The following is a 13307-nucleotide window of genomic DNA, read 5'->3' as shown; positions in this document are numbered from 1 at the left end:
CAACCATCAGACAGTATCGGTAATACAGGGACCGGTTTAAAAAAAAAAGTGCAAGTGCAGTCAGCCGGCAAGTGACTGAAGGGAGCCATGTTTAGGGCCGCATGGTGTGTAGAGTCCCTGTGGCTAACTAACGTATGATTATTTATTTTATTTATTTATTTTTTATTTTTTTTTTGGGGGGGGGGGGGGGGGGGGGGGGGGGGGGTCGTTCTGTGTTTGTCTTGTAAATCGACGGAAAACTCGGATTCCCTCACTGCTGGCTGTTCCCAGATTTCTCTCGACTCTGTTCAATTGTAAATCAAGTTGTATGTTGAAGGGTAACGAGAGCCCGAATACATCTTTTGAATACTTCAACGCTAAAATAACCTGAAATAAGCTCCAACTAGAGGTTTACTTTACAACCCCGATTCCAAAAAAGTTGGGACAAAGTACAAATTGTAAATAAAAACGGAATGCAATGATGTGGAAGTTTCAAAATTCCATATTTTATTCAGAATAGAACATAGATGACATATCAAATGTTTAAACTGAGAAAATGTATCATTTAAAGAGAAAAATTAGGTGATTTTAAATTTCATGACAACAGCACATCTCAAAAAAATTGGGACAAGGCCATGTTTACCACTGTGAGACATCCCCTTTTCTCTTTACAACAGTCTGTAAACGTCTGGGGACTGAGGAGACAAGTTGCTCAAGTTTAGGGATAGGAATGTTAACCCATTCTTGTCTAATGTAGGATTCTAGTTGCTCAACTGTCTTAGGTCTTTTTTGTCGTATCTTCCGTTTTATGATGCGCCAAATGTTTTCTATGGGTGAAAGATCTGGACTGCAGGCTGGCCAGTTCAGTACCCGGACCCTTCTTCTATGCAGCCGTGATGCTGTAATTGATGCAGTATTTGCAGTAATTGGCGCAGAATTAGGGGGATTGGTGATCCTCTTCCCATCTTCTTCTGAGAGCCGCTGCCACTCCAAGATGCTCTTTTTATACCCAGTCATGTTAATGACCTATTGCCAATTGACCCAATGAGTTGCAATTTCGTCCTCCAGCTGTTCTTTTTTTGTACCTTTAGCTTTTCCAGCCTCTTATTGCCCCTGTCCCAACTTTGAGATGTGTTGCGGTCATGAAATTTCAAAATGTCCCACTTTCGACATTTGATATGTTGTCTATGTTCTATTGTGAATACAATATCAGTTTTTGAGATTTATAAATTATTGCATTCCGTTTTTATTTACCATTTGTACTTTGTCCCAACTTTTTTGGAATCAGGGTTGTAGCCCATGTGCAGGGCACCCAAAATCAAGTCTCTCTTTTGGAATGGAGAAGTGTACATATGTTCAAATATTTGAATTATGCTAGTTTGGTTGGTATAAACCTCCATTAAGTCCACTTTGATAAGTTGGTAACTAAAAACAAATAAATTAATTAAAAAAAAAAAGTGAATACTACTTCAACTTGATTTTTCAAGGAAAAAAAAAAATTTCAGAACTCAGGGGGAGCCCTGAATTTATCTACCATTTCTTATTCAGAGATGATTCCAAATCAAATATTGTCACATCAGCATTAGCTCCAGACTCCATTTCCCAGAAACCACCACAGCACACAAACATGGCTGCCACAAACTCCATCAGCCCTCGTGTTCAAGTTCACCAGACTTCTAAGAACACACACCGGTCACTCATCACAGCCTGAAAGCATTTAAGGACCTCGCACTCATCGCAAAGTAACACTCAGTACAGTTAATCTGTTCATGCCAAACCTGTCTGTTCATCGACTGCTTTTAAACATCGTCCCGGTTTCCCGATTTTTGACGTTGCCCTCTGATAATCCGTTTGCTGAACATTTGACCTTTTGCCTGTGTAGGTACACAGTCACAGTCCGTCTAAGAACTACAGATCCCATCAACCAACTTCCGAGATGACCTACGTCACGCCTGGGCGGGATCACCTACATCACTTCCTCCATGAAGCCATAAGTTACTCAACCACGCTTCCTTCTTCCTCTTTTGGCGCCGCGTGAACTCATCACACGGACACAAGGAGACCCGCTCCTCAGAAAACCCAAGAAAATTCGTCTTTCTTACAAGAAGAGATATTTAGCGCGCTTTCGTTTGCCACTGGCCACGGTAGAACTACTTGAGTTGCGCTCTCTCTCTCGGTTGAGCTACAACCGGTTTGTTTGTCTATTATAAGTAACATTATGACTGCCGCCCAAAGCAGTTTAATTAAAAGTTAGAAGCGACCGGATTCCTTCTGACTAAATCGCTGTGCACATTGTTTGATCAGAGACTTTTTGTCCACGAACGACAAAGCGTCGGACCAAGAATTCTCTGCGCTCCCACGGAATCGACTAACGTGCTCCTGTGGACTCAAAGTTTCGGAACATCTCTACAATCTTGCACTGGAAGCAAGATACTGGAAAGTAAGACTGGCATTTTGGGCAAACTAGTCTTAGGAATTAGCTTTATGAAGTAGTGTGAATTTAAACTCCGGAACTGTTTAATTGTGCACACTGATTTTGTGTTCTACATTGTTCTATGTTCTCTCAGTTGTTTAAAAGATAAGCGTTGCATGCTCTTTTTCTCTATTCCTTCCTAACACCTTTAATTTCATTATTACACATATTTTGACCTCATCAAGGTTTCAGTGGATTTAGGAATGTTATAAGCTAGTGAATTAGCAAATCTGAGCTAATCCTTTGTTCTTCTCAAACCCCACGTGGTGACACACCTCCCCCACACACACACAAACACACCTTAGCTAGCAACCAAGGCTAACCCTTTTGTTTTAGGCCACGAGCCCCCCCCACACACACACACACACTCGTATACACACATACACAGATATCACTGACGACCATTTGAATGCATTTCAACTGCTATTACTCATTTTTATCTTTGTTATAATAAATTCAATTATTATTGAAACTGTGTGTTTATTTGTTGCTCCTAATATACTTGAAGTCACACAATCTAAAAGACCTCCAAATTATCTTCAGTGTGCTATTGGCTGTAGCATTTATGTGATACGGTAAGTTATACATTATTGCTGCATTGGTAGTGATCATAACAACTTGGAATATACCATAATTTAGCTGTTTGGTAATTTATTATTAAACACCAAATTAATGGTATTATTTAATGAGACTGATTTAATGAGATTGATCACTTAAGACCAATTGCACATACACCTGTTTTTTGGACTTTGAACTCTGCTGATTGTTTGTTTGTTTGCCTGCCTGGATTTAATAGTAAAGAACTAAACCTCACTCTGAATGTGTGACCAATATCGCTCCTGTGGAGGACGGCCCCATACGGACAGTTGAAAGTCACACCTGGGGGACGCTCTGGACTCTTACAGTAATGCTTTATGGCTGAGGACTACAGTTGACTTGCTAACTTTAGGACTGCAGTTGTCATGAACAGTTTTGCACTCAAGTTTCCATCAGTGAAGAGTTATAACATCAACAAAACTGACTTCATGTTAAAACTGTTAATGTTATAGCCATGTTGTCTGTTGTTGCTCAAATGAGGATGGGTTCCCTTTTGAGTCTGGTTCCTCTCGAGGTTTCTTCCTCATGTCGTCTGAGGGAGTTTTTCCTTGCCACCGTCGCCACAGGCTTGCTCATTGGGGATAGATTAGGGATAAAATTAGCTCATGTTTAAAGTCATTCAAATTCTGTGAAGCTGCTTTGCGACAATGTCTACTGTTAAAGGGATAGTTCGGGATTTTTGACATGAATCTGTATGGCATCCCCATCAACAGTGTCGTGCAAACACACTGACTTACCCCCGACAGCATCCTGCGAGTCCAGTTCTTGTCCAGTTTTGGTCCAGACGAAAGTAGTCCGGCAAGTTTGTTGGGGTCACGAAAGTAAAACGTTTTTCGTCTCAAAACAGTACGTGTTCAAAAGAGTGATATATTTGCATCACAAAACCGTTGCCAAATAAAAAGTCAGACCTCGAAATCGCTTGGCACTATTTTCTCTCCCTCGGTATCACTGCGCGCTGTCATGTTGACATCTGCGCAGGAATCAACACCTTTCCCATTGTTTGGCAGTGATTAGGAGTTCAGATCAGCGGCGCTAACAAGCTAATTTAAGAGCAAGAACAGCGACAAATTTATCACCTTCTATAACCTATACAATAATATATTTGTGAAAATGGTGCGCACTTGCGACTATCCAGGCTGTAGCAACAAAGATGTGGCTGAATCTCCGCACACATTTCACCGTCGTAGTCAGACATGTTGTCGCTAACTTTGCTAGCAGTAAACAATGTAGTGATGTGTCGGTCGCGAACGATCCGGTTCAAAGAGCCGGCTCTTTGAAGTGAACGACGGGAGCCGGCTCTTCGGTGGGAGCCGAGTTGGGGAGCCGAATTAGTTTTTTGTCCTTAAGTGCCTCAGAGAGAGAGAGAGAGAGAGTTCAGCTCAGCTGAAGGATGATTGTCTATTTGACAACCATGATCATTGTTTTGTTGCCGTGAATTCCTAAAGCTCATGATATAAATTGTCGCTCATAAATTGACAGGTTCGGTCGGCAACCGCCTTGGCATGGCCAGATTAATCTGCGGTATACAACGAGACAGCAGTCATTATAACAGGAGCATATTTGCTGTTCCAGCGGCTTCTCATTACTGGTGGAGCAGAGTGCGGCACTTTTTTCTCTTTTTACATGCGCTCAAGGTGCCACATATTTTGTTGCACATTGTTCTGTGTTTGTTAAAATAATTTCCAACTTTGCTTCATAGTTTCTTAGGCCTGATTTATACTTCATAATTTATTTTGTGGCATTTTCTTCAAGGTCGAGTGTGAAATAAAGCCATAAAGGATAAACAGTTGATGTCTTCTGTGTATTTTATATTGGTAATATAACACAGTTTTGCATTATGTTTGTGAGAAAATAATTTATTAATTGGTAAGTAAGTTTTATTTCTATAGCTAGAACATTGTTACACTGCTATACTTTACAAAGCTTTACAATGGCTACAAAAACTAAAAAATAAAATGGAAAACATCCTATTGATAAAATATAAATAATAATGTAATTAATTAACTAATTAATTGCAGCAATTAAATCAAAAATAAAATCTCAGGAGCCGTTTGGGAGCCGAAAGAGCCGGCTCCTTATAGTAAGAAGAGCCAAAAGAGCCGACTCCCGAAAAAGAGCCGAAATTCCCATCACTGAAACAATGAATGAAACAGCCGTGGCTGTCACCTGGCGGCAGCGCGCAGTGATAAGAAGGGAGAGAAAATAGTGCCAAGCGATTTCGAGGTCTGACTTTTTATTTGGCAACGGTTTTGTGATGCAAATATATCACTCTTTTGAACACATACTGTTTTGAGACGAAAAACATTTTACTTTCGTGACCCCAACAAACTTGCCGGACTACTTTCGTCTGGACCAAAACTGGACAAGAACTGGACTCACAGGATGCTGTCAGGGGTAAGTCAGTGTGTTTGCACGACACTATTGATGGGGATGCCATACAGATTCATGTCAAAAATCCCGAACTATCCTTTTAAAAGCGCTATAGAAATAAACTTCACTATACCGGATTATTCAGCCTGTTTTTTGATGCCTTTGCTCATTTCATGTTTGTTCTATTGGCAGATTATTCTAGACAGAAATGCTTAAAGAGAACGAGCTTAAAAGGAGCACGAACTGTTTTAGAAATAGGTTTATAACTCATTCAGTACATTATAAAAGGTATAATACGAAACACTAGACCAAATTTGTCTATTTCCAAGATATTTTCTTGTCCGTTTCTTCTTGTGAGCACCAGAGTCAGCAAGTACGGTCAATTATGTTGACGTTATTAAGTACAATTATGTTTTTCTACCACTAACACTTTCTGCATACACAGGGACAGGAGCAGATTTAGGCTACATCCACACGACAACGGCAACGAGATGTTATTTAAAAATATATCGCGTCCAAATGGGCAACGATCAGTAAAATATCAGGTCCATATGGCAACGCAACGCTTGCTGAAAACGATGCAATACACATGCCACACCTCTAGGGGCGCTGTACGACGGTCCCTTCGGAGACACCAGAACAATAGAAGTAGTAAGGACGCATGCGCATAAACTATTATGCGTGAGACTTCATATTAGCCACAAAGTCAGGAAAATCTGTTTGTAAAATTACATTATAATGACCAAATACAATGAAAAGTATTTTTCCAGTCTCACCTGTGAAAGGTAATCCCATGTGATCTCGTTTGGACGGCAAACCTGTTGGTACAGTTAAACGCAGCTAATCTTTATTCTCCGCTTTGACCTATCCAATATGGCGGCGAGGATGACGTATGATTCTTTGCGGTAGGCGGCGTCTTTAATGGTCCGGAATAAACTGAATGCTACACGTTGATGGATTAATTTGCTCTTCTACGTCCTTTTTGAGGAATGTATTGTAGGACTTAAACCCACATCTGAAGAGGTGAGATCGCTCCTTTTTTTTCCCTATTTTTGCTGGCGGGATTGACTCTGCCCTAAGGGCTATTCTCTCTCTCTCTCTCTCTCTCTCTCACTTTGCACCATTACACAATAAATATTCACAGTGAAAATATTTTGTAAGCGCGTTTCATGAACCAAGTTATAGGATTTGTTGACAACTCGCATCGAGTTCGTTACACTTCTACCCGGCGTGAAGCACTCACAGTCATGTGGTTGTGACGTCATCGTAAACAAATCCGTTCTACTCATCCAGACGACTTCACAACGGCAACGTTGCCAGATCTTTCCACTCTGGAACCCATTCTCAAAAAGACTGCGTTTTGGGCACCCAAAACGCCGGTGCCGTGTGGACGCCAGGCCTAAACGATAAGCAATTGTATCGGAGTCACCTGAATCCGTTGCCGTGTGGACAGGGCCTTAAATATACACACACAAGAATAACTAGATAAATCACATTCTCTGCATGGAAACAGTTTGCCCACTAAACTATCCGTACGCACGGTTGATAAATGGTTTGTAATCTGTAATCAACTCATGTTCAGCAGGCTGAATTGTCTGAGTCAAAGGGAGCTATTAGCACTTAAATAGCTTTTGTGTTCTTTAATGAAAGGGAGGGTACCGGTGGTGCGAGCATCAAGAACACTAAATCACTCGAACTCGCTCACTGACAAAAAAATTTGAAAAAATAAAAATCTGAAGAAAATTGGTCACCTTTACTGTTATCACCTGTAATACACGATAAATCTTAAACATTTAGAGAAAAGATGCTTTTTGGTGCAGATTCACACCAATTCAATCTGTGATTTACCGAGTCGTTCCACAACAGAGGAATACGTTTCGCGTATTTATTTCTACGATAAAGCAGATATCTTAAATGGTATAAAAATAAAAACCTCGTGTCTTTAATAAAAGGAGCAGAACAGTGATTGATCTCTGACCTGTGATTTTCTGAGCAGCCCAGAGTTTCCCAGCAGTCTCGAGGACCCAAGCTTCCTGGCGGTCAGCCAGCAGGAAGGTATTTTGGTAGCTGAAGTGTTCAGGATCCTCTCTGCATGCTCCACCCTGACCATGCTGTTCCAGAAGCTCCGTGATGACACGCAGAGCAGTCCATGCACTATCACCACGCTCCAGAGACAAACTAAACACCAAGATACACACAGTACACAAATTTTAGCCACCGTTCTTACCCTCCCAACCTTCAGTTAAGGCCAGTGGTTTATATTTACCGGAGCTAAAAAGACACACTCAAACTCCAGTTTTCACACCTCCACACAATTCAGATTACGGTCCATGTGTTCCTCGGGCCAAGTCAGTAATTTCACAATAATAGTCAAGTAACAGATTTATTTCAGCTTTTATTTACTATTTCAGATATCCGGTTTGTGAAAGCTTGCATACAGTTTCTTCGTAGATTGTGTTACTGAATCTGAATTGCGTTATTAAATCCAACACTTGGAGTGGAGTAGCCTTCTATAATGCTCAGTCCTCCTGACAGATCTGCTGTAACTCAGTCAGGTTTGTGCACCTCGTCGCTCAGGGTTTTGTGACCGTCACTCCGAAACGTTCACTTTGCTGTCTTTAAGCCGTTTTGTTCCAACTTCAGAGGTGCACTTATGATCACTGTCCTGCTGGAAGGCCCAGCTGCAACCAAGTTTGAACTTTTCTGGTTCGTGTCTTGACATCCTGCTTTTTCCAGCAAAACACCTGCCCAATATGATGCGGCCACCCCCATGCTTCACAGTTAGGATGATGTTCTTTGGATTAAAACCTTCACCCTTTTTCCTCGATGCTTAGAAGAACCTGACCAGAGAACACTCCTCCAAAAGGCTGGTGATCACCTGCAAACTTCAGTCTGGCTTTTTTTTTTTTAAATGCCGGTTGGCCTCTTTCTTTCGTGACAGAGGATGCCTCTCTTTATGGTGGGATGTACAAAGTTTTGTACCTAATGTCTCCAATTCCTTCACCAGATCCTGAGGTTCATTTGAACCTTTCGGACCAAAAATAGTTCATCCCTGAGAGGTAAAGAATGATGTAGCTCTGTGTGGTCCCAAGATTTACTCCTGAGGAGGAACTGGACATGCCAAGGTCCAGATTTTTTTTTTTCTGGAGGTCTTCGCTGTGGCATCATCAAGGCCAAAAAGGGACTGACTCTACAAAACAGTGGAACAGCTACACTCCCAATTCCAAATATTGGTCAATCAGAAACTCCTAAGCCATTACATCAATTTCTGGAATCTTCCAAACTGTTTCAAGAGAACAAAGTTGATACAACGGGTTACATCCAGGGACATGTACGTTGTTGTGTTGTCTCGTGTATGTGTTCTCTCTTTTTTCCAAGATGCTTGTCATTTCTGTACCTCAACCACAGCCCCAGGTGTGTGTGTGTATGTATATTTATTATATATATATATATATATATATATATATATATATATATATATATATATATATATATAAAAATGGAGAGATGCCTTCTCTCCTGACTTTTCAGGTCTGCTGCTGCTGGTTTTCAGCTTATACAGCAGTTTAAAAATATGGCTCGTTACAAGACTAAACAGTGTAAGTAGATTGTTGTAGTCTGTAGGTACTTGGTATCATTATATTTGAGGAATTCTGAACCTTTCCTCCTCCTTCTGTTCTTTCATTTCTTCATCCAGCTGGCTAGTTTCCTTTTTGAGTTATAATTCTGGTCCTGCCCATTCTTGAAGCAATTATTAATTGCTTCCCTTTTCTTTTCTGATCACCGCAATACAAAAACTTTTCAAAATTCTCAAACGTGATTAACGTCAATTCAGCAATAGTACATTTAAAATGCAATAAACGGTCTAGTTTCAGTGCTCGTGTGCACACCGTCGTCTCGGATTTTTGTTCTTGGCTGACAGGTGTGGAACCTGACAATGGTTTTCCACCTTAAGGTTGGACATGTTGTGTACTCCGAGTTGCTTTTCTGTTCACCACGATTGCAAAGAGTGGTCAGTGGAATTACCATTACCTTCCTCAACCTCCACCCAGGCCAAAAAACCCTTCTCAAAATGTTCTGTTCTTAATTGGAAAAAAAAAATTTAAATAAAATCAAAACTATAAAATGTTATCTTGCAAATCACAAACGGCTGGTTTAATATCCCTCCTGAAACCATGAATGAGCAAAGCAAACCGTATATTTATTAAAAAAAAAAAAAACCTGTCCAATTATAATTCCCATCAATGTTTGACTCGTTACATGCCTCTCAATTCATGATTTGATTTTCCTATGCTATTTTTGTGAGAAAATTAAATGAAAATTTTACCACCAAAAAAAACCCCACAGCATTTATTTTATCAACTTAAATATTCCTTTAAAAAAATAAAGTAGACGGTCTTTTGATTTCATAAAATCGGTGAAATTTAGTTCCCGATGAAATTTGGCCATACGGAGGGAAAGTAATCTCATCGCCCCCTACTGGATGCGTTCCAACCTCATCTCATCTCATTATCTGTAGCCGCTTTATCTTTCTACAGGGTCGCAGGCAAGCTGGAGCCTATCCCAGCTGACTACGGGCGAAAGGCGGGGTACACCCTGGACAAGTCGCCAGGTCATCACAGGGCTGACACATAGACACAGACAACCATTCACACTCACATTCACACCTACGGTCAATTTAGTGTCACCAGTTAACCTAACCTGCATGTCTTTGGACTGTGGGGGAAACCGGAGCACCCGGAGGAAACCCACACGGACACGGGGAGAACATGCAAACTTCACACAGAAAGGCCCTCGCTGGCCCCGGGGCTCGAACCCAGGACCTTCTTGCTGTGAGGCGACAGCGCTAACCACTACACCACCATGCCGCCACGTTCCAACCTCTATGGCAAAATGAATGGGAATATCTTTTCAAAAAAATTACATTTCGGGTTACGCTTCAAAGTTAAGACAATGGCTTCCAGATGTTGTGCATGTCGGGCAGCTCTATCGATCCTGGTGATCATACTTTATTTTTTCCACTGATTTGAATTGTTTTGAATGTTTTTTTAATAAGCTGATCAAAGACTACACAGACCCGACGTCACGTGTGTGACGTCACCGCAAGTCTAGCGCCTTTCCAAATCTGTAGCAGGTAGCGGCCGGCGAGTAGCCTACATCAACATGCCGATTTGTATAGCGTGGTTGGCGGAGTATTTCTGTACCAATAAGAAATGCATCCCTCGTGGGGATAACCATTACAGATCAGGGCATGTAGTCAACTGCCGCGATTCACAGGGAGAGCTGTGAGCACTCGTAAGGGCTAAGCCTACTGCTGACGTAACATGAGCGACTCTGACTAGACAGTTTAGTTGTCGTCCGTTTCTGACAGGTTAGGCGCAATTTCGATCTTTTAAAAGACAACGAAATTTCACCTGATACTTTCACAGTTAGTCGATAATCCCAACATATACAACATATTTTTTGGGGTGTACAAGTTCCACGTCATAACTTCGTGGGATTTTTTTAAAAAATCGGGTCTATGGGATTTTCAATAGTATGGCTCTCAGCTTAGGAACGCTACCACTGGGATCGCTGTGTTTCACTTTCCCTCCCTATTGTGATATGTTTATTTCTGTAATATATCTCAAAACACCCCGCAAAGGCATTCTGTGACTGGGAAGTTATTTAATTTGAAGGGATTCCCTAGCAAATAATCTGCATGAAATCGCTCGCTTCGCGCAGTCAAGCAGACAGAGGAAGTCCGTGTGCGCATGCGAAGGTTTACCTTCTTCTTTTGGGTTTTACAGCAGCTGGCATCCAGTGTGGCATTACTGCCATCTACAGGTTTACCTTTGACCATGCACTGACCGTTACATCATTCTGTCGCTAAACGAACAGCTGATCACACCGAGATGCTCACTAACCGCCGATATTTATTAGTTTGGCCCTGCATTTCCTTTCCTTCGCAACATAACGTCTTTTCTTCTCGCTTTCTGTTACTGTAGTCAGTCTTTCATGTTTCATTCACACACTCGCGTCCTCCATTTTTCTCTCCCGTTTCAAATTTGTATCCCACAATGCCTTGTGCGAACGGGGAAAGCCCACCACGTGATTCATGACATAGTATCTTGAATTGGGTCATGGTGAAGAAAGAAACAAAAAACCCACCACTAATACAATTGGAAGTCTGTGATGCAAATTCAGTAGCTTTTGGTCCACTAAGCAAAAATAATTGGGCATCAGTGAAAATTCTTTTTATGACCTACACTTAAAATCTGAAAAGCAGTATAGCTTTAAATAATAAATAGATAGATAAATTCATTATTAATAAATAATTATTTACCCACATTTGTAAAGACTGGTGTAAAATAATAGCCTATTAGCTAAAATATTCCTTTTAATAAAAAAAAAGGAATGAATAACAAATAGGCCTTTTATTAATAAACTTGCATGAACGTTTATAGTACCTCCATTTGATTCTCTTTTCTTGAGTTTTCAGCAGTCTGTGTAAAGAGAGCTCTGATTTCTTGTTAAAGATTTGTGTACAGCCAATCGCAAAACAGCTCTCTCTCATTTTAGATTCTTTTTTTTTTGTGCGCGCGTGCGCGTTTTTGCAGCATTAGAGCTGTGCTGCTTCCGCCTATGGTGAAGTCATGAGCATTCCCTCTTTTGTACATTACTACAATATTACAATGCTGTCTTAATGTGATTACACCGAGGAAAAACTATGAGCTTAAAAGGCCTGATAATCAGTTTATTTTTTACTTTATCAATTCAAATTGCCATAAACATGTATCACAATTTATCTTCACGAGATGATTAAAAATAAACTTGATTAGGCACGTAAAGTGCTCGAGCAGACACCTCATTTAGAATTTTTTTCCCCCTAGTCCAAGATGTCAGCCTTTTTCTCTTTTGTTGAAAAATAGTCCCCCCCAAAAAAAGCCACTGTCAAGTTTTCAGCTGAAAGAGAAAAAAAAGGCTGAAAATCATGCAAAAATATTTCAGCAGCATCCCTAATAAAGATAGTTAACTGATGTTACATACTTAATAACCGTTAAGTCAGACACACGTTCATAGACTTTGTTTCACAGTAATGAACCTTAATAAATAAATAAATAAATCTCCATTTCCATGACAGAATGCAAAGGGCATCATCAGAGCAACTTTCCATCAAAGAGCTTAAAACACCTACACAACTGTCAATCATGTCAAACAGCTCAGCTGTCATTTTATAAAGGAATAATAGAAGACTGTTCTTTCAGGCATATTTTTGGGTTCCATTGTTAAACTATGACGCTCCTCTATACAATGTGTTGGCAGATCTGAACAATACGTTTAAATGTCATCTCATCTCATTATCTCTAGCCACTTTTATCCTTCTACAGGGTCGCAGGCAAGCTGGAGCCTATCCCAGCTGACTACGGGCGAAAGGCGGGGTACACCCTGGACAAGTCGCCAGGTCATCACAGGGCTGACACATAGACACAGACAACCATTCACACTCACATTCACACCTACGGTCAATTTAGAGCCACCAGTTAACCTAACCTGCATGTCTTTGGACTGTGGGGGAAACCGGAGCACCCGGAGGAAACCCACGCGGACACGGGGAGAACATGCAAACTCCACACAGAAAGGCCCTCGCCGGCCACGGGGCTCGAACCCGGACCTTCTTGCTGTGAGGCGACAGCGCTAACCACTACACCACCGTGCCGCCCCCGTTTAAATGTGATTATTTTATTTTTTATTTTTTTTTTACAGTTTGAATACCTCTGCTAGGAGACCGTTGTGCATAAAAATCCCAGGAGATCAGCAGTTTCTGAAATACTCAAACCAGCCCATCTGGCTCCAACAATCATGCCATGTTGAAAGTCACCAAGATCACGATTTCCTTTATGCTGAT

The 13307-nt window shown here is 41.0% G+C and overlaps 1 protein-coding gene across 2 annotated transcripts in view; it reads right to left on the bottom strand.

The window, feature by feature from the left end:
* The window catches only part of scrn2 (secernin 2), a 45800-nt gene that overhangs the window by 14991 nt on the left and 17502 nt on the right, over window positions 1-13307 (bottom strand). For both annotated transcript variants that reach the window (XM_060917581.1, XM_060917580.1), the window contains exon 4: window positions 7398-7597. In XM_060917581.1, the coding sequence (XP_060773564.1) occupies window positions 7398-7597 (200 nt within the window). The remainder of the gene's footprint in view (window positions 1-7397; window positions 7598-13307) is intronic.

This window comes from Neoarius graeffei, chromosome 3 (genome assembly GCF_027579695.1).
Source record: "Neoarius graeffei isolate fNeoGra1 chromosome 3, fNeoGra1.pri, whole genome shotgun sequence".
In the NCBI taxonomy this organism is placed as follows: domain Eukaryota; kingdom Metazoa; phylum Chordata; class Actinopteri; order Siluriformes; family Ariidae; genus Neoarius; species Neoarius graeffei.
This window is presented reverse-complemented; position numbering and strand designations above follow the sequence as displayed.